Source organism: Labeo rohita, chromosome 1 (assembly GCF_022985175.1).
Source record: "Labeo rohita strain BAU-BD-2019 chromosome 1, IGBB_LRoh.1.0, whole genome shotgun sequence".
Lineage (NCBI taxonomy): Eukaryota > Metazoa > Chordata > Actinopteri > Cypriniformes > Cyprinidae > Labeo > Labeo rohita.
In genome coordinates, this window is record NC_066869.1 from 29623120 (window position 1) to 29646693 (window position 23574).

Below are 23574 nucleotides of genomic sequence, written 5' to 3' on the forward strand. Positions count from 1 at the left end.
CAGAACTGCTGGGAAAGTCTGGCATTTTTACATATAACCATTTCTAGAGTTTACACCGAATGGTCCAAACAAATATACAGTGAGCAGCAGTTCTCAGGGCGATAATGCCTTGCTGATGCCAGAGGTCAGAGGAAAATGGCCAAAGTGGTTCGAGCTGATAGAATGGCAACGATAACTCAAAAAATTCTCATTACTACCGAGGTATGCAGAAGTGCATCTCTGAATGCACAGCATGTCTAACCTTGAAGCAGACAGACTACAGCAGCAGAACACACTAAGCGCCACACCTGTCAGCTAAGAACAAAAATCTCAAAAAACTAAGGCTATAAGTTGCATGGGCTCATCAAAATTGGACAATAGAAGATTGGAAAATTACCAGGTCTGATGAGTCTAGACTTCTTCTATGACCTTCAGATGGTAGGGAGAGAATGTGTTGTAAACAACATGAAAGCAAGGATCCATTATGCCTTGTATGAACGGTCCAGGCTGATAGCGGTGGTGTAATGGTGTAGGGGATATTTTCTTGCAACACTCTTTAGTACCAAATGAGCACTGTTTAATTGCCAAGGCCAACCTGGTTTCTTGAACATGACAATGAGTTCACTATATTCAAATGGCCCTACACAGTCACCAGATCTCAATCCAACAGAGCATCTTTGCAGTTTGGTGGAATGGGAGTGAAAGAGGTGCATCATTGATCTGCAGCAATTGTGTGATGCCATCATGTCAATATGGACCAAAATCTCTGAGGAATGTTTCCAGCACCTTGCTGAATCTCTGCCATGAAAAATTAAGGCAGTTTTGAAAGCAAAAGTGAGTCCAATCCAGTACTAGCAAGGTGTACCTAACAAATTGGCTGGTGAGAGTAAATGCAAAGCCGTTCGCATTTGCTCTCGGCATTGAAAATATAAATGCGCTGTTGCATTTTTAATAGCTTTTGAGACGGTTGAGGCATTTATATAAACTATTTGATTGGCTATATCTAGGTGCTCTAAAGACCGGTTACACTCACAGTATGGATGGCTCAAGACTTCATGGTATATAGAAGAGAACTTATGTCAGGGGTGACCAGACTCGGTCCTGGCAGGTCGGGTGTCCTGCACCTGCCTCAACACACCTGACGCAAAGTTTCAAGTACACCTAGCAAGACCTTGATTAGATAGCTCAGGTGTATTTGATTAGAGGCCCTCCAGGACGAGTGGTGACCCCTGACTTCTGCCAAGCAGAAACTCCTATAACGAAAACAAACTGTAAGTGAAAAAACTCACTTCATGAATGAGTCAGTATGAAGCATCTTTCAATGGAAAGCAACACATGCTGTTCTGATAATTAAGATCATTAGCTAAGAACATGCAGTCTCATGAATAATTATGAGACACTGATGTGTCAATGATGGACTATAAGTTCACATCCTGACACAATAATGATTTTATACCGGGAAGACGAAAAAAAATCTAAATGATCCAGTTTTCTCCTACAAAAAAAAACTACACTGAAAGGGTTATGTACCTTTTAAAGAAATTTTCCAGGATTGATAAGCTCAATTGTCTGCATTTGTGGAATGATGATTCCCACAAAAATTCATTTTTAACTGTATAATGTAGAATTATTTATAGAGATATTCCAATAAGGATTTTTAGAAACTTATTTAGGGCCTGATGTTTTTTTTTTTTTTTTGGTGAGATAGAGAGGGGCGTTTTTTAATTTGAGGGGAGGAGGGGAGCATTTTTTAGACTTCTTAAAAAAAAAAAAAAAAAACATATACATATATATACATTTTTTTTTTTATCATCTCGCATATATGTTTGATCATGCAGTGCATTTTTTGTTTTTAGAATTGTGCAATTATTGCACAATAGCTTACACACGTCTGATTTCCACAAACACATTTATCCATTATTTTGATTTCTAATCGAAACATTGTTATTGAAAATACTTTTTCAGCATATTTACTGCAAACAATGCACTGTCACTTTAATTCTGTGCGTGCAGCACGATCTCTACACTGCTGCAGACGCACCGCTCCTGGAACGCACTACTAGACCGCAACCATGTGCAGCTTGAATGCTTTAATCTGTTAGCATGAGCATGGAAAAAATACGCACTGAAAACGAAGGTATGTTAACGTGGTATGTTACGCTTCAAGTGTGCATGAGCGCCCAGTCTGCAGGAGAGCGCGCGAGCGCTGAATGGTTAAACACTGGAAAGAATTAAAAAGAAATGCAGTTTACAAACTTTAGCGACAATGTGACACTGATTCTATTGTGCAACTGTGCAGCTCGCTTATAGTCAGACGCAATGTGGTGATTGGAAGCCACGTGCGCACTTTTGAGAGTGAAAGAGAGAGGGCGCGTGGTCATTCCCTCGTGCTGTTTGTGAAATTACGGCTCACATAAGGTTTTCAAATTACTTTATAAGTTATTAAATGAAGAAATACGAATTGTACCTCACCTTCAGCATTATAATTGTTTACCCGCGCCGAAAAGCGCCTAAGACGGTGTTGCTGCATGTCGTACCAAACCTCTCACGGCAGGCACGTCATCAGCTTTAGATCGGTTTATGAGATCGGCCTTTTTAGAGACCGCCGATCAAACATCCCCAAAGGATATCGGCCGATAAAGATCGGTAGCCGATCAATCGGAGGACCCCTAATTATTGTCTAAAAAAACAAACAAATGTAATTTATATACTTTTTAACCTCAAATACTCGTCTTTTCTATTCTCTGAGATGAGCATGCAAACTCTGTGTAATCCGGGTCAATACAGTTAGGGTATGCTTCGCTAGATAAGACCAGGGGCGTCGCTAGGGCTAATCATTCGGGGCTCGAGCCCCGAAAGTTTTTACTCCAGCCCCGAATGTTTTTTTTTTTTTTGTATGGCCCTATGATTTCCATGGAATTTGTCAAAGTTTGAATGAATGAATCAAAAGTTGGTCATTAAACTTAAATCAAGTCGCGATATGAACTAGTATCTGTAAATATTATGTCGCAAAAGGCTATTTAATATGAATCCTGCATGTTCTGTGTCTTTTTATGAATGAACGGCGCGGATGTGCGGTTTTGTTTCCTACATATGTAATACTGACGCGCGCAGTGATTTCAGCCTCTGCAATTTCACTAAATGAGGACATAAATACATTAACAACATCTCCAGAACTGCTCTGAGAGTCACTTCATGAGCACTGGACTGTTTCATTTGAGTAAAACAAGCGTGAAATATATACACAGAAATTTAAAGATATTCACGGCAACCCGTCAAAGTAAAAGTTCGGTTTAACTTTATTAATAATTCAGTATAATGTACGTGCCTACTACTACTACTACTACTACTACTACCAGTAGTAGTAATTAATAAAAATTTATACAAAAATTTCACACAATAGTTCTTCCATGTTTTACATTTTAATAGTAAATCCCCTTTATCTGCCAAAAATAAAATATAATTTTCATTAAAAGATCAATTAAATAAATATTTTATACCTTCATTTGATAACCAGAAAAATACACACAGAATTCCATAAGGCTATTGTAAAAATAAATAAAAGTTGTTTTTATGCATTCAAATAAACAGACATGCTATATTTGGTAACAATAAAACGTAAAGTGAGAAAAAAGTTAAACATTTCATAGGGTCCTAAACCTGTAATTTTTCTTAACTTTTGATAAATTGACGGTAAATTGTATAAGATTCATGGTTTTAATTAACTACACATGATTAATTACATTTTGATTAATAAAATTAAATTTAACCATTAAAACAAAGACCATAAAAATGAAAACAGAAAACAGAATTTGAAAAAAATTAAATAAAATGGAATTTGGGGAAAGAAAAAAAAATAGGGCCCTCTTTTTGCATGCAACAATATATTCGTTACAGTTATAAATACATTTTCAGATGTATTATTTTATTTGTCTAACATATTTTTGTAATGTTATAATTTTGTTATAATACTTTGATATGTTTGTTATTTGCAGTGATTACTATTTACTACTGTTAATAGTGGGACAAGGTCTTTAACCCCCGGTTTAATGCCCCCGGACCCACCTAGAAGGATCCAGGTTCAACCACTTGTGTCTAACAAAATCTTATGTGAGCATGATGTGAGCTCCCACCCAACACTACTAGCCCCTGATGTTTTGGCACCAGCCCCGGATGTTTTAAAATCCTAGAAACGCCCCTGGATAAGACCCTTCTTCTTTGGCTGGGATCGTTTAGAGTCACTTGAAGCTGCATTTAAACTGCATTTTGGAAGTTCAAACTTGGGGGCACCATTGAAGCCCACTACACGGAGAACATTCCTGAAATTTTTTCCTCAAGAAATATAATTTCTTATCGACTGAAGAAAGAAAGACATGAACATCTTGGATGACAAGGGGGTGAGTAAATTATCTGTAAATTTTTGTTCCGGATGTAAACTTCTCCTTTAATAAATGTTAATTTCCAATCTATTTTGGGTTCATTTTAACCATGAAATATAGTCTTTTCTAAGCAATAGTTGAGATAAACAGAACTACCCAGAAGGCTGGGTTAAATATTTTGACCCAACCATTGGGTCAAAACAACCCTGCGTTTGTCCATATGTCACCCAGTGCTGGGTTGTTTTTAACCCAGCATTTTCTAGAGTGTGAGAAGCAAGTGAGAAATAGAAAACCTGGAGTGAACTTGGAGTTGGAGGCTTTCTGCAGAGAGGAAAAACTGCTGTTGCTGCACTCCACTAACATACTTTTTGGACAAAGCTTTAGGGACGCTGGTCCTGGATCAGAGGGGAGATGAGGTTATCTGCTGACACTGACTAACACTGACACATTGCTAGAGAGAGAGAACAGATGGAGATGATAATCAGCATGAAAGAAAGTGCAGGGCAGTAATGAGATGTCTGAGAGTTTGGCCCAAGGATATTGTGATGCCAGTTATCTTTGTGTATACGTATGCATGCATGTGCTCATGTGTGTATTATTCTGTCTCTACGAGCTACAGGCAATGAAAATACTATGACAATTAGACGAAAAAATATTTATGAACTATGTGCTGTCTACAAAGATGTTCTGAATTCAATAATCATTTCTTAAAAAACAGGAAAAGTTACTTTATTTTCCAATACCGATTTCTAAGTTAACAGTCACGTGTGAGGATAGGTTCACTAGATGTTAATTATTTTTGAATAATGTGTGCGCATACATGTCAGTGTTTAATTCTAAGTTCATCCAACCAAGAAATTCATTTAGAGCCTTTAGAAGAACAAACAAGAACAAATCATCAATAAAAAGCACATTGTTCATATGCTGTTTATTTGAATAAGCACTATGGTAATTTCATGACATTTTTTAAGTACCGCATAAATATAGGTATAGCATAGGGATATGCCAAAGATATAATATACATTCTCAAAACTGACCAATTGGGGGACTGTATTACAATGTAGTTTAATTTAATTTAATTTAATTTAAAGTAATTGCCCCATCCCAATTTAATATTGATGTTTTATCTTTTCTTCTTTTTTTATCTATCTCTAATCTAAATTAAATGCTAGAAAGTGCTAATAAAGTGATAGAGGCTCTAGACAAAATAAAAAAAAAAAAACACACACATAACTATCAATCATAACTGAAATCATAACAAAATAAAATATAGCGCTGCAAGCATTTTAAGGCATTTAAGCATATATGAAAAAATGCCTTATTTAGTAAGCTCATAACCACCTAAATTGATGATTTAAAAAAAAAGTTTTGGCAAATCCAGGTAATTTACCATAGAAATATGATTTGTTTTAATGTTTATGACTGTGATAGTGCCAGCTGTGGTCTGACCCCCTTAAAATTTTGCATGCTTGTTTAAAACCACCAGTCGTGCTCAGCAGGTTTCCTGAAGTGTTGAATTTTTCTTTAGGCTTTATTGGATTTTGGGTTAATTTGGGCAGCCCCCTTTTTTAAACGACCCCATTATAACTTCCCAAAGGGTACTTTTTTTTTTTTTATAATTATTGGCTCAGAGTCCAGAGAATTGTACTGCAGTGTTGTTGTTTTTTCTCCAGATTGGAGTACAAAAGTTCACAAAAGTAGGTTTTTAACATCTTCTCAGTCATTTAACAAACGATTTGATTGACAGCGGTGGTTCTAGCTGCAAAGTTATCCAGAATGAGGAGTTTTATCATATGATAGGAATATTGTGCATATTTGCAAAAAAACACGCAACATACAATCATTTATGCCCTTGAAAAATGCGATATTGCCCCTCAGTGGCCGATTTCTTTAAAATTTCTCTCAGACCTTTGGGGCCGTGAGTTAAACCGGTCCACTGAGTTTCGTTCCCATCGGCCTCCTTTAACCTTGTTTAACAGGTTAAGATTTTTGAGATACGCAAATGTCCTTGTAGACACTTGTGGCACTTCAGACCAAGCAACGAGGCAAGGCAAAGTGTGCGTTTTGTCCGGCATGTCTGGGGTTGAGGGTTGAAAAGTTGCTTTGTCATATATAAAGCAGAACATACTGGAAATATTTTTAGCCAATACTGAGAGGGGGCCTTCAAATGCTGTGTTGGACAATGGAGTGAAAAGCCTGAGAGCCACTGCTGAAGAGACTAAGCAAAGCTCTTCAACAGGCTTATTCACTGGACTTAAAACCATAAACAAAACTATGCAAGAGAAGTTTAACCAAAAAAAAAAAAAAAAAAATCTTATTATTTAATCACCATTATCTCATCTCTTGGTTTACCACTGTCAAATGTAAAATCCAGATCCTGAAGAAAAATCAGTCATCTTTTGGCAAAACTGCTATAAATTCTGTGTGGCTAAATAAAGTGATTAGACTAATGTATGAACAGCTGGAGGCTGAGAGAAGGGTGATCAGTGGTGCTGCATCCCGCTGATCTGAGACCTGCTGCTGAAACTGTGCTGAGGAGGTGGAGCTAACATGATAGGGAGCTTGAGAGTTTTAACCGGGTTAATTGAGTTGCTGAGATCTGCTCTCCAATCACACTTCTTCCTCAAGTTAACAAGCTCTGCTCTGCTGGGTTATTTGTGTGAGTGTGAACACAAAGACACACACATGCTAACTGCTGTGCCTTAACACTGTGCAATATCCAGTTTGGAAGGGTTAAGACATTCTTGCACCTGCCAATCAGTAAACACAAACAAAAAACACAAACAAGCACAAAACACACACTCACCATCTTCAGAAGCTCATTAGCACTCACACACACACAAAGCAAAATATAATATCTGACAGTAGCAAAATTTCAGAGGTAGAGCTGTTCTGTGTGAAAAAACTGTATGTCCCAAGTGCTATGAAAAGATAGGTCTGCTTTCATTCCCTGCAGGAGTGCCAGTTTTTTTTTTCCTTTCATATACCCTGCAGCATATGCAGCCTTCAGGTGCACATGGGTGTTTCTGAGTCAGGCATTCGTTATTAAAACACATCATGCGTTCAAGTTGAAAACATAACACAGAAGTAGCCAACCAGTTATACTGTGAACAATAAACCATATTTAAAAAACTACATATGAATTAAAAAAAAATATGAAACAGCATATTAGAATGAGGTGTTATGTATCTATTTATTTACAGTGCACAGCATAAATGACACCCCTTCTAAAACTTAAACTCAGCAATCTGAATCTAATCTTTACTTAGAGACATGTTAGGGTTCTTTGGAGATATAATGTTCCAACAAGCCTGCTTGATAAATTATCAAAGAAGAATGTCAAAATTATTCAAGAAAAAGAGTTTTTTTTTTATAAAAGTGATAAAATGTTGTGTTGCAAAAATTAATACACCCTCCTGAAAGTTACTAAATTTGTATTAAAAAAATATTAATTAATTATTAGTAGTATTATTATAATTATTATTATTATTATTATTATTATTATTATTATTTTAAATTAGTGTAGGTTTAAGGCAATTTTTGATCAATGTTATACAGCCCACTGAATCATACTCAGACTTAATGCTGTCAACAATGAAACCACTTGGAAGAGAACTGTCAGGAGATACATTTCTTAGCATAAAAGAGGACAATGGTACAAGAGGAATATCAAATTATTATTTTAAGTATGAAAATGTATCAGAAGTAACACCAACATTAAAAACAATGGACTTGTGACAAGGCTCCTGAAATAATCGGGTCTTCACCTTGAGTTTTCATTTAATGATGAGTGAATTTTTGCAGGAAAAAAAAAAAAAAAAAAAAAGGAACAAAAATACCATGCAAGTGTCTCAGATTCAGCAAAAGCTATGAAAAGAGTGACACTTTGTCTCACAGAGTTCGACACAGCCTGCAGAAGTGACATGCATGGTTGTCACTAGAATTACCTACTGTAACCAAAAAACAATAAACTCATTTAACCTCTTCCAAGGCCCATATTTACAAAATATAGACTTCTGGGAATCCATACTCTCATACTCCATACTCTCCAAAAGCATTCAAAATGTTCTGATGTTGCTAGAGGAGGAGTACGGTGAGAAGTGCCTAGTTCCCACAGTGACATTCAGTGGTAGTGAAGCTCTTATATTGGAATGTACGAGTGCTGAAGGTGTGAGGGAGCGGTACTTTATCAAAGCTGTCAAGAATTCACACACTACTGTGTGATGTATTACATAAACCTGAAACAGAAGATGCTACCCTCTCCTCATTTCCTGCTTTGTTTGGGCATTTTTTCAACATGACAATGAAGATATTCATTCTCCAAAGGTGAAAATCCTTCAGTAGACATGTATTTCACCCAGTCTTAACACTCTTGAGCAGCTGTCAGGAATTCTGTAGGGGTCCTGTTATGCTCTTTTACAAAGTCTTGATTTTGTTTTGGGGGTGTACTAGAACATGCTTTCATGTTTGGTGGTTCTAAAAACGCATTATTTTTTACATAATTTACATTATTATATACATCTCTCCTAGCCTGGCACATAAGGCTCGATTAGTTCCGGGTTTAATGAAGGCTCTCCGAAAAACCAAATGTGTTGTGATTGGTTAGCTCTCCCACTGCGTTGTGATTGGAGAACTGCTTAGACTGTGTTTCAGTACTGCCACGCCCCTTGTCAAAGAAGCAAGTTCCATGTACAACTGTTAGCGCAAGCTAGATTAAAGTGATTCTTACGTTTTAAATATGGATATTTTTCTTACAAAAATACATCGATTCGCTACAGGAGGCCTTTATTAACCCCCCGGAGGCTTGGGAGTGCCAGGATAATTTTACTATAACTTGCATTTGTCTGAAAAAAGGAAGTCATATACACCTAGGATGCATGGAGGGTGAGTAAATAATACACTACAGTAGTGTTGGGTCTTATCATCAACCTGTGAGATCAGCAATACATGATATTATCGTGCTAATGTATTTAATTATTTACATACTTAGTTTCATTGCCCGAAACCAGCTCCAGGATAAGGCTAAAAGCAGCCTAACATTATCAAAATGAAATATCTCCTTTTGGAGAGGACTTTGAGATTTGTAACTTTTTTATGCCCAAAGATTCACACCACACACTGACTAAAGTTCAAAAAGTGAAAAAGCATAATAGTACCCCTTTAAAGACCAGGGCATTTAAGGAGGTCGTCGTCCAGGAGTTAAACAGGACAGATGTGGCATTTTGTCATGAACTTGTACACTCAGTGACAAGAAGGGTCAGAGCAGTGTACTTGAAGTTATGAAGGACATGTTAAATACTGGATTATTATACATTTGCTGAATTAAATCTAGGGTGTACTCATTTCTGTAACCCTTCATTTAAACAAAATTGGTTAATTTTACAGAAAACATTGGCATATATTTTTTGTTTTTATTAAGTATATGTTTAATACATTTAAATTTTGCCATCTTTCCATGAAGTATATTAGTGATCATTAAGAAAATAGATATTTTATATTTAGTCAGAGGGGGTGTACTCATTCATGCTGTGCACTGTATTTAGTGTATTGTATTTATTCATTTCTACACTTATTTTTCCACTGAAATTAGCCTGAAAATCAGAGCCTGAAATTATTTTAGTGGTAAATTATGTAATGCCACAGTTGTCCACAGAGTTATACTGAAACCAGTTATATTAAACCAGAACATTTAATTAATGCTTCAGGCTTGTTTTGCAAACTCTGATGATTTCCAGAAAAAGAGTAGGTTCAAAGTACACACATACTGACAAAAACACTATTTTGTTTAGTGTGTGTACTGTATGTGTGCAGGAAAAGAGGTGTATATACACTCACGTTCTCTGTAGAAGGAGACAATAATCCACCATGACAGGAACCATGTCCTGCAGATGAGAAGAGAGGAAGAAAAAGCAGGAGCAAGAAAAGATGGAGTAATAGAGTTTGAATGAACAGAAGAACAAGAAAAAAAAAAGAGTGTGAATTTATTCATTCATAACAATTAAATGTATTAATAACATCAGGCCTTTCAAAGTAAACTAGGAAATGAGAAAGAAATCTTGGAAGAAAACTTGGAAGAAAGCGTTACAGATTTCTACATAAGTAGAAATATGCAGATTCAGATTCACAGAATTAATAAATAAGTAATAAACAATTCTGCAAATATTGTGAATCTTATATATACAGTTTAATGCAAATGTTTGGAAACCCCTTGCAGAATCTGTGAAAATGTGAATAATTTTAACAAAATAAGAGAGATTCATACATTTACTAATGTCCCAGAAGGAAACACAATGCATGAGCCAGGGGGTGAAAACTTTTGAACAGGATGAAGAAGTTATTTTGTTTTGTTGAAGTATAATTTTTTTCCATTTAGTACTGCCCTTTGGAAGCAACAGATGATACTTGCATGTTTTCCGGAAGACAAATTAAATACAATTTGCCTTGATCTTCAAATTCAAAAAGTCCCCCCCGCTCTTGACGCATCATGTTTCCTTCTGGAGCATCAGTGAATTTGCTGGAACATGGGAAGAATCTGCAAGACCTGGAGGATTTTTTCTGAAGAACAGTGCTCAATTTAATTGTTCAGAACAAACAAGGAACTCATGAATAACCATCACAAAACAAAAAACAGTCGTAAATCATCCAGGTAACCACACACAATATTAAGAACCAAGGGTTCCAAACTTTTGCAGGGGGTTATTTTAATAATTTCAGCAATTATTTTGGTCTTGTGGACTATATGTAAACATCTTTTATGTAAAATATCTTACTCAGGACAGTACTAAATAAAAAATAACATGTATTTTGTATGATATCTCTTATTTTGTTAAAATTATTCACATTTTCACAGATTCTGCAAGGGGTTGCCAAACTTTTGCATAAAACTGTATCCTAGCCCTAATTACTATAGTAACACAGTCCAACGAACATGGGTGAAGTAATTAAACCCTCACATTTCTCTTGCGGTAAAACTTACTTTGAAAGTGTGTCTGACAGACAGGCAGTTAGAGTAGCATAACATTCCACATTGCCCTAGATATACAGAGCTAGATCTGCCATTTGGCCATGGTGAGTGCCTTATTTTTGTGATGACAGAGTGCTTCTTAATGGCAAAAAGAAATCGGAGAGCGAGCGAGACCCAGAGGCAGAGGAGAGATGACATTAGTGGGCCATTATTGTATGTAGTTTCCGCCTTATGATGAGATGTGGTTTAAAAATGGATGCCGCAGGTCTAAAGACTGACATAAAGGAGACTGTCTATATCGCTCTCTCAGTCTGCTCTCCTCACTCTCACCTCTCTAAAAAGCCTCTATAATGCTAAAAACTCTTAAGCTGTCTTAGTCTCTCGTTAAATAATATCTAAATCTTTAAATAATAATACTATTACGGAAACATATTTTACTTCTTGAGCTCTGTGTAAGTGATTGCCTAAGATAACACCATTTGAGGCTCATTTGGGTGACCCATTACCTGGAAGTGCTGCTCCATCACCTGGATTTTCCCTTGCTCTGGACATTTTTTCAGAGAGCGATCCACATACTGTAACAAAATTTCCACCATCTGTGAAGACAGAAAATCAGCAGAGAAATTTGTCATTTATTTGCACCAGAAGTTAATTTAGCCATCATCATAATTTAGCCAATGATGACATCATTTACAGTGTCTTTTCTCACAAATGTTGTATGTTTGCAATTTTATAATATCCAAGGTACAAATTTCTAGCAATTTTGCAGTTAATTCTCATATTGTATTTTCAGGACGTTTTGGAATATTTGTCCTCTCCTTGAATTTGTCACTACTGAAACAGTAATATATAATTTAATAAGAAGGGTTATATTAATCTGTTAAGACTTTGCTTACATCTTCCTTGTAAATATATTGTTTTCCATTTTATTAAAAAAATTTCAGAGGTAAATCAACAATTACAATTTGAGAGATTTGTTGTATTTTTTTAAATCCAATTTTTATTTGTAAAAGGCAAAAAGTTGATCATACTGATTTTAAAGGATACATTAATTTTATTATATATTGACCCAAACATTATCATAACATCTTAGTTGATAATTCAGTATACTTTATTTTTGACAAAACATCCCATGTTTCGTTGTGACTGCACATTTTCAGTAGTGACACTAATGTTTTAGTAGCAACCACACCACATTACAGAATTTTTAAGCCACATACTGAAAATTTGCATAACTGTACTAAAATTGTGTTTATTTCTGCCAAATAAAGGATTATGTGTTCACTTTTGTCACTACCGAAACAATCATGACAATTTTATGGGATAACACCTCAAAAAAACAAAGATGCCACTACCGAAACTTCACCAAATGTTCCGGTCGTAACCGTTTTGGTGGTGACAATTTTAGATGAAGCTAGCTCAAAGATGCTAGTCAGCACATGGTTAGCTAGCACAGTTCTGAACACATATAAAAACTAAATGTTATGGAAACAAAAAAGTGTGTTTAATTATAGAAAAATGGTGTTCAGTAGTGACGTTCCTTAAAGTTACACACATATTTTTTATACTTTTGAATAGGGTTGGGTATCGTTAGAATTGTATCAATTCCGATTCAGATTCCGATTCCACTTATCGATTCCGATTCTTTTCGATTCCCAGTTTCGATTCCAATGTGAATAAAAGTGAATATCAAGCATATTTATTCTGTTTCTTTTTTGCTAAACATTTAGTTGCAGCTGAATACCATGAACAAAATTCAAAAGCTGTTTGCAAAATAGAGCTGTGTGATTCTGGATAAGTTGGGCTGTTTTTGTTGGAAGTTGGCTAAGGTTGGCGACACTGGGAAAAAAACTCTGCGTGATGAACCAAAGATTGGTCTTTAAGACCTTCTACCAGCCTTCACAACTACACTGGTGGTATGTCATGACCTAGATAAGCCTCTTTTTTTTTATATTTTATTTAAAAAAAAAAACGTGTTCTAAAATGTTTCACTGGTTGTGCACATATTGTGCATCCCTAGTTTCAACTGAAGTTAAGATGTCACTTTTAATAAAAATCTTACCTTATCTGCAACCACACCTTTTCTCTTAGCAGGATCTGCAAATAGACCTGTTGCATAAACATTAGGTCAGCATTACTATCTGAATTTTGTGATATCATTAGAGCATTTGTACATTTTCTAATCTTGAAGGGATAGTTCACCCAAAAATTAATTTAATGTGATTCTGCTGACACAGGAGCCGGTGTTCTGACGTAGAACCCGCTTGCACCGTGGCTTGTTTTCAAGCAGAGAAATGCACAAGAATGCATCGTGCTATTCTCGATACAGGAAACTGATACAGAAGAGAAGAAATTGTTGAATTAAAAGTCATTATTTTCGTGTTTTTTTGTGCGAAAAAAAAGTATTCTCATATCTTCGAACCACTGATGTCACTATCTTAATGATGTCCTTACTACCTTTCTGGCTCTTAAACATGGTAATTACATTGCTGTCTATGCAGGGTCAGAAAGCACTCGGATTTCATCCAAAACATCTTAATTTGTGTTTCGAAGATGAACGAAGGTCCTATGAATTTGGAACGACATGAGGGTTAGTAATTAATGACAGAATTTTCATTTTTGGGGGAACTATCCCTTTAATTCCATCAAACAGTATTCTAAATCCTTTTTTACTCTTAAAATTCTGCAGTTCTTGGAAAATGAAAGACTATATAATTTGTAACTTACATAATTACAAATTAAAAGCTTTGAGGTCTGAAAGCTATAATCATTTTCTCAGAAACTGAGAAAATAACTGTAATTTAGTTCAACATTTAACAGAAACGTAAATGTTAGAGTTAATGTGAACAGAAGGACCGACCTAGCACAGCTTTGGCGGTGCCCTCGTGGAAAGACCATGCGAGAGACAGAGCCTCCATGAACTTCTCCTGCTTCAACAGATGGTCCACACGCTGCAGGACATCAGAACTCCCATTACTATCAGAGTCAATATTGTGAATCAGATGTAACATTGGTGATGTGTTATAAAATGATGCCTTACCTCACGCCAGTTCCTCAAGGTCATGATGTGCACAGACTACAAAAAAAACAAACAAAAAAAAAAACAGGGCTGAACATTAAATGGTGGCCTGATGACCCAGAGCAGTGCAAGAGAGTTGACAGAACCAGATGATAGAGCGCTTAATTTTACTGTTGTTACTATATCTTCAATTGCTCATCATATAAATACATTTTTTTATATCTTCCAAAATTAAACAATTGGTTGGCTATATTAAACTGAACATTATTATTGCAAATTGTGCTGATTTAAACCAAATCTTCTATACGGCTAATATAGAAATGGTGGAATTTTAAACAAGAGATACTTTTGGGGGGGAAAATAAGTGTTGTTTTTTTGATATATATAATGGTTTTCACAAAAACATTAAGCAGCACAACTGTTTTCATCTGTGATAATTCAATAATAATAAAGTTACAGTTTAATAATAATAAAGTTATTGTAATCTGTAATAATATATATATATATATATATATATATATATATATATATATATATATATATATATATATATATGCACATTTTGATCAGAAAAATGCAGTTATGCTGAGACTTTCAGAGACTTTCAAAAACATTAAATACCTTACAGACCCCAAACCTTTAAATAGTAATATTAATAATATAAAATTACACTTTTTTATTGGCACCCTAATACATTTATTATATTTAAAATGGGTCAGTGAAAATGTACAACGCCCAGTGAGGTATATATATTTGCCATTAAATGTATTGACAGAGCATAAAATTAGAATCATTCATAAAACTAAGGTCACATTAGATGTTTATTCAAGCACTGGCTGAGTTATTAAATAAGCAGCACTTGGGGGAAGTGATACAGGCCACAGGAATTAATGTGTCCTCCCAGAGCTGGCCTACTACCATGTCTAATGGATGACCCTCAGGCAATTTTAATGCAGTCCCTCTTTCTCATCCTCCCTCCAGCTGCCCCTCTCTCCTTCATTTCTCTTCCTTTCCCTCCCTCTGGCTGCAGGTAACAGGAAGTTCAGTGAGGACATCACGGAGAGCAGACCTCAATGAATATTCAGGATATGTGTGATGTGTGATTAGCATAATAGCACTTGAGTGTGCCATAGCTCAGTCAGAGGGGCGCTGGAGGAGTCAGCCAAACTTACAGCTGAACACAAGCCACCCAACTTGTGCCACCAGTCTGAGAGTTTACAAGATACCCTTGCAAATCTCATGTAGTCATTATTGTAAATCTCATGTAAGAGGATGAATACATAAGAAGAAGAAGATTACTTGTTGGACAGTTCTGAATAGAACTGTAGTCTATTTTCGTTCAGTGTCTTTGGCATAATCAAGCTAAGTTGGGACAACACATGGAGTGACATGGTGACTGACATAATTCCTTATAATCTAGTAAAAATCAAAAGTTTTAAAAGAGGAAGAAGGGTCTTATCTAGCGAAATGATCAGTTATTTTCATAAAAATGATACAATTTCTATACTTTGTAATGTCAAACGCTCGTCTTGCCTTGTTCTTCCCTACCCGTTTTTTCCCGGTTCATGACAGTCAGGGTATGTCGAAAAACTGATTTTTGAAATGATTTTTGAAGTTGAGGGAGAAAATACGATTGGAATTTTGCGACATACCCTAACTGTCTTGAGCCAGAATACACAGAGTTCAGGGAGAGCAAGACAAGACGAGCGTTTGAGATTAAAAAGTATTTAAATTGTACTTTTTTTAATGAAAATAACTGATCGTTTTGCTAGATAAGACCTTCTTTCTTGGCTGGGATCAATTACAATCGCATCTGGGATCGTTTGAAGCCGCATTTGAACTGCATTTTATCAGTCCTAAACTACATCATATCAGTCCATTATATGGAGAAAAATCCTGAATGTTTTCCTCAAAAAACACAATTTCTTTACGACTGAAGAAAGAAAGACATGAACATCTTGGATGACAAGTGGATGAGTACATTATCTGTAAATTGCTGTTCTGCAAGTGGACTTCACCTTTAAACTTTAATTGACTAAAGTACAAAGAAAAAGTTTCCAATGTTTTCACTAGCAAACTTTAAATTTTATTTTGTAAATATGAGCAAATTTTGATTTTGATGGCTACAGCACACTCCAAAAAAGTTGTGACAGATGCAAAATAAAAGTGAAAAGGTTGTAGAATATCCAAATTAAATTGTTTTGAAACAGTTCACAGTAAGCAGGTGAAATGGAAAGAGGTGAGGATATCATGTTTGGCTATAAAAGAAGCTCTTGCAAGCGAAGCTGGATCATGGCTCATCAATTTGTGCCAAATTTCATGATCAAACAAATCAAAAAAATAAATAAAAATCACATTTCTCAATAGAAAATCATGAAGAATTTATATCTTTCACCAACTACATCACATAATGTTGTGAAAAGAGTCAGGAAATCCAGAGAAATGTCAGTCTATGTAGGGCAAGGCAGGACACCTTAGGTGAATGTGCACGACCTTTGATCCCTCAGATGGCATTGCATAAGAAACCATCATGCTGCGGTGTTAAATATAGCCACATGGGTTTAGGAGTACTTCAGAAAAACAGCTGTCACTTAACATATTCTGCAGCTGCATCAATAAATTCAACTTGAATTTCAGTTACTCCAGCAGAAAGCTATAAATCAATTCTATGCAGTGACGCCATGGGGTTCTCCGGGCCAGAGCTCATCTCATATAGTCAAAAAGATGATTAAATGTGTGCTGTGGTCAGAAGAGTTTACATTTCAGCTTAATTCTGGGAAAAATGGATGTCGAATTTTCAGTACCAAAGGCCAAAGGGACCATCCAGACTTTTAGCAGCAACAAAAATGCAAACGACTGTCATGGTGTGGGGGTGCAGCAGAGCAAACGGCGTTGGTGACTGGAATATGTGCGAAGGTACTATTGAAATGGAGGCGTGTATTGGGATTGTACCAAAACTATACTGCTATCAAGAAGACATTTTTCATGGGAAGTGCATGATTATTAGATCAAGACAACGCAAGATCTCATTCTACATGTGCTACAACAACAAGGTTTTGTAGACGCAGACTGAATGTGCTAGATTGGCCTGCCTGCAGTCCAGATCTGTCTATTTTTGAAAATATATGACCAGTCATGAAAAGGAGAATCAGACAACAACAATCACAGACTGCTGAGCATCTTTTTATCAAGCCAGACTGGACAACAATTTTGCTTGCGAAACTTGAAGTTTATATTTTTAACATAATTTTATATTGGTTTATATTTAAAAATAAAATTAAAGTTGGCCAGTAAAAACATTGGAAATAATTTTTTCTTTGTATTTTAGTCAATTAAATAAGGGTTGAAGGGAATAAACAGATAACATATTCTTCATTTTATGGCATTTCATGAAACATCCCAACTTTTCTAGAATTGGAATTGTATCAACATCATGTTTATGTTCAAAAAGTGCTGCTAAATGTTTTCCCTGGAAAACCATTGCTTGTGATGGACAATTCACCCAAGTGTGATGGATTGGATTTGACCTGTTCTTTCATAATAAAAGTATGAATCCTATATTACTGTTGCTACAGTATCTATATTTTAAATAAGACTGTAAACTGGCAATAAACTTTAGACAGTACTCTATATAGCAAAAGTAAACAAAACTAAACCGATATGGCCAGAAGTCACCCCTATTCCATTTTCAGTCGATTAGTGTAAGAGACCTCTTACATAATTTATTAAATTGAAACATATTCTCAGAGTAAACTTTCAGAATTACAACCCCTTTTTGTTGTTCTAATATTTGCATTGCTGTAGCACCCTTATTTTTGCATTTTTTTCAAATTAGAAACAAATGTAGAGCATGAATTTCATTTCTGTTATGATGTAGCTGCCCACAGCACAGTGTACTCTAATTTTAAAAAGAACATTATTAATTAGTATTTCATTTTGTTCTAAGCAGTTTCCATTTGGCAAGAAGGACACGTGATAAACAATGACAAGCATTTAATTTATAATACCTGGCTGATGCAATTAAATGATGTAACCAAATATTAAAGAACTACAATTAGATATCCAATTATATTTTTGGACTGGACTGGACTATAATATAATTGCTGTGATTTTCAATTAGTAGAAATATAACAGAAGAACTTTGCTACTACCACAGTTTGCTATGGGAAAATTCTACACTGGAAGCTTGCATTGCACTGAAATTTTAGAATGTAGAATGTTCATTCTTATGTGCTGTTTTGTGCTTGTGTTCATTATTATGGTTTTACCTTTGTCCCCAGATACATAATCTGGCCTGCATAGCTGCAAACAGACTGGTAACATGTCTTCTCTCCAACTAAAGCCTAAAGATGGACAGAGAAATAGTTATTTAGAGAGGTATAGTGAAAGGAAAAAAAAAGACACTCTGGGAAAATATGAAGTTTCCTTCTACACATCTCATGAATTGGCCAGTGGGTTCCTCATGTGTTTGTGAATATAACACTTAGGTAAATGACCTTAACACCTTGTCCCTAAACCTTGAATCTCTGGCTTCACAACCTGTGGCCAGTTGCATAAACAGCTTAGACTAGTCTTACAAAGTCTATTGTTTACATCAGTTACAAACGGGTAGATTGGTCTAATTTGAATCTAAAAAAGTAAGACTAATTACCCTTTGGCTAACTGCAAGTTGGTCAAGCAGCTTTTTAAGACGGTCTTAACATAGCAGCTATGTTTATGCAACTGGCTCCTGGTCTCAGCCTCAGGCATATGGTGTATCAGGTGTAAATTGTACACTGGCTGGCCTCAAATGACTCCTCCTGTCAACATGAATGGTTCTAGGCCAAAATACAGCAGTACGAAATCATCTTATTATAGAGATTTTTCTTCCATAGAGATTTTTTATTTTGTTAAATGGGAGTATACATGCTTCTGTAAAAGTCACTAATCACTGTGATTTTACAGAACGATCATTTATCTAAAAATTGTGCTTAGTAGCAGAATGCAATGCACTGTCACTTATTATGTACCATTTTAGCATTATTTACATACTATTATAGTATTCATTAATATTTTTAACTTTTATTTTTATATTTTCAATTGTCATTTTGATTTTGTTACGTGCGTTGTCCTCAAAATTATTCATATCCTTGGTAAATATGATCAAAGAAGAATGTGAAAGTAAGTCTGCATTGTTTATCCATTTGATTTTTCATTCAAAAATTTCATATTTATTTGCTAGACACTACTGGAACTTCAAACGGGACTGGGTTCTATGGTCAGATGAAACAAAAAAATTAGTGTTTGGTGCACACAGGGATAAAAAAAAAAAAAAGTACACCATGTGTATAATGAAATATACTGCTGTATCTTTAATGTTGTGAGCCTATTTCTTTTGCTAAAGATTCTGGATATCCTGTTTTAGATGATGACATCATGGATTCTAACAAATACCAACAGATAAAAAATTAAAAACTGACTGTCTCTGCTGTGGTTGGATCCTCCAACAGGACAATGATTCACAAACAAACATCAAAATCAAAACAAAAACGGGTCAACAAAAACCAGGCTTCTGCCATGGCCAAACCATTTCCCTGAACTGAACCCTATAGAAAATGAGTGGGGTGAACCGAAGAGAAGCACCAACATGGACCTTGAAGTCTGAAGGGTCTGGAGAGATTCTGTATGAAGGAATAGTCTCTGATCTCTTGCCAGATGTTCTCTAAACTTATCAGGCATTATAGGTGAAGACTCAGAGCTGTTATCTTGGCAAAAGGAGGTTGCAAAAAGTACTGAATAAAAGGGTATGATTAATTGTGGCCAATGTGTATTAGAGAATTTTTTCATAATTTTTTTTCATAATTAGACTTTTCTCCAATTTTAAATTCTTATTCTACAAAGAAAGGTTAGATTTTTTTGTACATTTTTTTTAAGGATTAATTATACAGATTTATTTTCACAGCCTTCTTTGATCATATTTACCAAGTGTATGAATAATTGAGCACAACTGTATATTTAGCTTTGATTTATTTTTGTTTCATTTTTTAGTCATTTTAATACTTAAACAAATTTTATTGCAGTTAGTTTCAGGCAACATGTCCAATTTTTAAGTTTATAATTTTTAAGTTAAAATTATTATTATTATTATTATTATTTTTTTTTTTTTTTTTTTTTTTTTTACAAATCAACTTTATTCTATAAAATGATTTTTACGTTTTTTTTTGTTTTAATAACATCTTTTGCGTACTTAGTTGATACTTTAGTGTACTTTATGATGATTTCTCTCATTTTTAAATACTTTCAATATTTTAATACAGAAATATTGTAATATTATCAAGTAGTCTGTAGGCTACAGTCGTTTATGGCTACTTATCAAGCTGGTTAATTTAAGACCACAAATACTTTATTCTTCATATTTCTTTAAGCGTTATTTTTTTTAACTTTAGTTAGTGTGTAATGTTGCTGTTTGAGCATAAACAACATCTGCAAAGTTACGACACTCAAAGTTCAAGGCAAAGAAAGATATTTTCTTTTATAGAATTCACTTTTTAAGGCTGACAACAAACAGCTGGAAGGGACTACAACAAGCTACTGCCCCCTGGAACATGCAACAAAGGGGGTGAGGCCTCTAATGGTAACGGGCATAACGTATCCAGACAATGTACTATAGGCAGTTAGCGAATTACAACACACTGGGCCAGCTAACCAATCTGATCCCATTACGTATTTCAGAGGGAGTGGCTTCATAGAACCAGGAAGTCAACAAACTGTTTAGGAGAATGAAAACAGCAGTGTAAAATTAAAGTAAAATATGTGGAAAATAATGTTATTTCAAAAAAAAAGAAAAAAACAAAGCACGAACACATTGCAGTCGATGGATCGTTCATTGACCACCCCTTTAAACCCTTACAGAGAAAATCAATGTGAAAAAATATTTCCAAAACCAAGGTCGTAGGAGAAAAGCGGGCTTTTGCTGTTTCATAAGCTACAACATGCACCACACTAAACTGGTGAAAACTCTGGCATGTCATGATTCTGGTCTTTACCAGTGCTTGGCTGACATTTCCACCGGTAGCGAGGGATTTAAAATGGCTGCTGTTATAAACCAGCTGCAGCTCGGCCATATCCACTGTTTCCAGTTCCTCCTGACTGGGCCTGTCCACCACTCGCAGCTTCTCTGTGCTGTCCATTAATACAAGTGTACGGGGGTTTATCCACTGCCAAGAGACAAGAGAGAACGTGAAACAATGCACACGACCATAAAGGTAATCAAACTCATATGATTACTAATGAGAAACTGACTCACGCTCAGACTGATGAGGTCACAGTTGAGTTGAAGCTGTCGCTGTTTGATGACATGGATGGTGCCAGACTCATCTTTTTTAACCTGAGCACCAAACAACAGAGAGGGTTGATTACTGTATGACCTTATTTAAAGGTGAAATGTCATTTCTGTTCCACCGACAGAACTAAACAGATTTATGACTTGTTTTCAACTACTCATAAATATCATAAATGTCTTTGTTACCCCATCCCAAACACATTGGTATGTCTAGCTACTAGGGACATTTAAACAAAACAGAAATGCCAAACTTCACCTTTAAGTCTACATTCTGATTATCACTTTTGAAACAGTGTTGCTTAAACAGACCAGCAGGAAGTGGATGGTGTCTCCTCTACAGAAGGCCAGAACAGGGTTGATTGTTTTCTGTACTGCCACAAACTGCCAAGCCAACAAGGGAACGCTCGCAGGATCCGTCTGTTTTTAAAAACATTTAAAAACGTATGAGATACTTAGATTGCCAATGATTAGAGTCCAGACCAAAGACACACACTCTTAAAAATAAAGTTTCTTTATTGACATCAATGTTTATATGAAGAACCTTGAACATCCATAGAACCGTTTAAATGCAGAAAAGGTTCTTTAGATTTTTAAAATGTTCTTCAAAATGGTTCTTTTAGGAACTGTTCACTGAAAGGTTCTTTGGGTGAACCAAAATTGGTTATTTTATGGCATCACTGCCAACACCCTTTTAGAACCTATGAGTGCAGTTATCCTGCTACTTCCTTTTTCGACCTACATTCTCGTAACCACTCTAGCTGGTGATTTTTAGACTTCATACTCAATTGGCATCTTTTCCTACCAGCAGAAATAACCATCACTACTCATTACAATGACTTTTCCTATGAGATGTTTGCAGGTACCTCAGAACTCCATCATAACCCAAATGAATCATGTGAGGGAAAATTGAGTGACATTTGCGTGCTAATGGGCAGCTGGTCCATGTGCTCTGTGCTAAATAAATCCAATTTATCTAAATTTAATTGAAAAGAACAACCTCCACACAGGCATAAAGGAGACAATAGACCAGATGAATCCAGTTCAACAGTCACTTAAGCAATCTGTTTGCTTTATGTTGAGAAAAATATCAAATTGAATGGCATCTCACTATGAAGCTTTGTGTATAAGCGGCATGGAATTTAAAAGTAATTTCCAATAATATCAATGTATGATTTATGATTTTTTTTTGTTTTTTTACAATAAATTTGAATAATCATTTACAGATAATCTGCTCTGAAGTCAACACAAAACAAAACTTAGAACCGACATCCATACTGTGATGTATTTCTGTGTAAAATTAAAATGTATGTGCAATATATGTGCACTGGTTGATTATTCACAGTAATACCAGTAAAATAAATAAAGGGAATAATAAGATAAAATTATGAATTTGTGCTAACTTTAAATTAAGAACCCACTCTCATGTTAGCAAATGCAACAGAACTGCAACAAAACTTATTTTTAATAGAGTTTAAAAGCATGACAATCACTGGAAGTACAGCTGTGATTCTGAAGATCTTTCTGAAGGGTTTGGAACAACTTGACAGTGAGTAAGTGGTAACAGAATTTTGATTTTGCTATAAGTTTGATCGCAACATATAATCATTGCTGTTAAAGGGGAAGTTCACTTCCAGAACAAAACTTTACAGATAATTTACTCACCCCCTTGTCATCTACAATGTTCACGTCTCTCTTTATTCAGTCGTAAAAAAAAACTGTAAAGACCCCTAAAGACCCTTCTTTCTCTGCTGGGATCATTTAGAGCCCTTTGAAGCTGCATTTAACTGCATTTTGGAAATTCAAACTCGGGGGCACTATAGAAGTCCACAATGTGGAGATAAATCCCGAAATGTTTTCCTCAAAAAACATAATTTCTTTACAACTGAAGAAAGAAAGACAATAACATCTTAGA

At 35.4% G+C, this 23574-nt stretch overlaps 1 protein-coding gene across 3 annotated transcripts in view; it reads right to left on the reverse strand.

Annotated features, from left to right (window-relative positions):
- The window catches only part of vps8 (VPS8 subunit of CORVET complex), a 153946-nt gene that overhangs the window by 117217 nt on the left and 13155 nt on the right, over positions 1-23574 (reverse strand). For all 3 annotated transcript variants that reach the window (XM_051106347.1, XM_051106339.1, XM_051106356.1), the window contains exons 12-20: positions 21972-22079; positions 21627-21707; positions 21367-21537; positions 18610-18684; positions 14363-14398; positions 14183-14273; positions 13385-13431; positions 11829-11918; positions 10194-10240 (exon numbers count right to left, since the gene is read on the reverse strand). In XM_051106347.1, the coding sequence (XP_050962304.1) occupies positions 10194-10240; positions 11829-11918; positions 13385-13431; positions 14183-14273; positions 14363-14398; positions 18610-18684; positions 21367-21537; positions 21627-21707; positions 21972-22079 (746 nt within the window). The remainder of the gene's footprint in view (positions 1-10193; positions 10241-11828; positions 11919-13384; positions 13432-14182; positions 14274-14362; positions 14399-18609; positions 18685-21366; positions 21538-21626; positions 21708-21971; positions 22080-23574) is intronic.